The sequence below is a fragment of the Meleagris gallopavo genome, unplaced genomic scaffold (genome assembly GCF_000146605.3).
Source record: "Meleagris gallopavo isolate NT-WF06-2002-E0010 breed Aviagen turkey brand Nicholas breeding stock unplaced genomic scaffold, Turkey_5.1 ChrUn_random_7180001832606, whole genome shotgun sequence".
Classification (NCBI taxonomy): Eukaryota; Metazoa; Chordata; class Aves; order Galliformes; family Phasianidae; genus Meleagris; species Meleagris gallopavo.
In genome coordinates this window covers 1-468 of record NW_011104459.1, presented here as the reverse complement: position 1 = coordinate 468, position 468 = coordinate 1, and the positions used below count along the sequence as shown (strand labels likewise).

The following is a 468-nucleotide window of genomic DNA, read 5'->3' as shown; positions in this document are numbered from 1 at the left end:
GTAAATCAGTGCTGCGGGTGCAGTGCTCGTTTCAGGAAGGTGCACCCTGGGTCAGGGATGGAGTTTGGCGGCCATGCAGGCAGCGCCCCCTGCGGGCCCGGACGGCACTGCGCTCCCGCCCCGCCCTAAGTGGTTCGTGCCCGGCCGCAGCCCCGGCTTCGATTCCTGTGCGCCCACGGCGCAGTAATACACCGCCGCGTCCCCGAGCCGGGGCCGCGCGACCCAGATGGCACTGGAGCGGCGGTCTGCCGACACCCACAGCTGCCCCTCGAGGTCCGGAACCTCCTTGGGGCCCTTCAAGGCACTGACGAGGAATGTGTGTCCTCGGCCCTGGAGCTGACGGTACCAGTGGATGCTCTCCTCGGATCGTAAGTTGGGGTGTGAGCAGGTGATGTTGATGCCGATGCCCTCGCTGGTCTCTGCCGCCGTCTCCTGCTGCACCTGGGCTCTGCTCACAGCCACTGCCGA

General features: G+C 67.5%; 1 gene segment (V, D, J or C); it reads right to left on the bottom strand.

The window, feature by feature from the left end:
- Nucleotides 1–51: 51 nt before the first annotated feature.
- LOC116217607 lies at nt 52–465 on the bottom strand (the record flags this gene model as incomplete). The annotated part of the segment is given in 1 exon segment: nt 52–465. A coding segment is annotated over 1 exon segment (414 nt), but the record flags the coding sequence as incomplete, so codon positions are not given.
- Nucleotides 466–468: the final 3 nt, after the last annotated feature.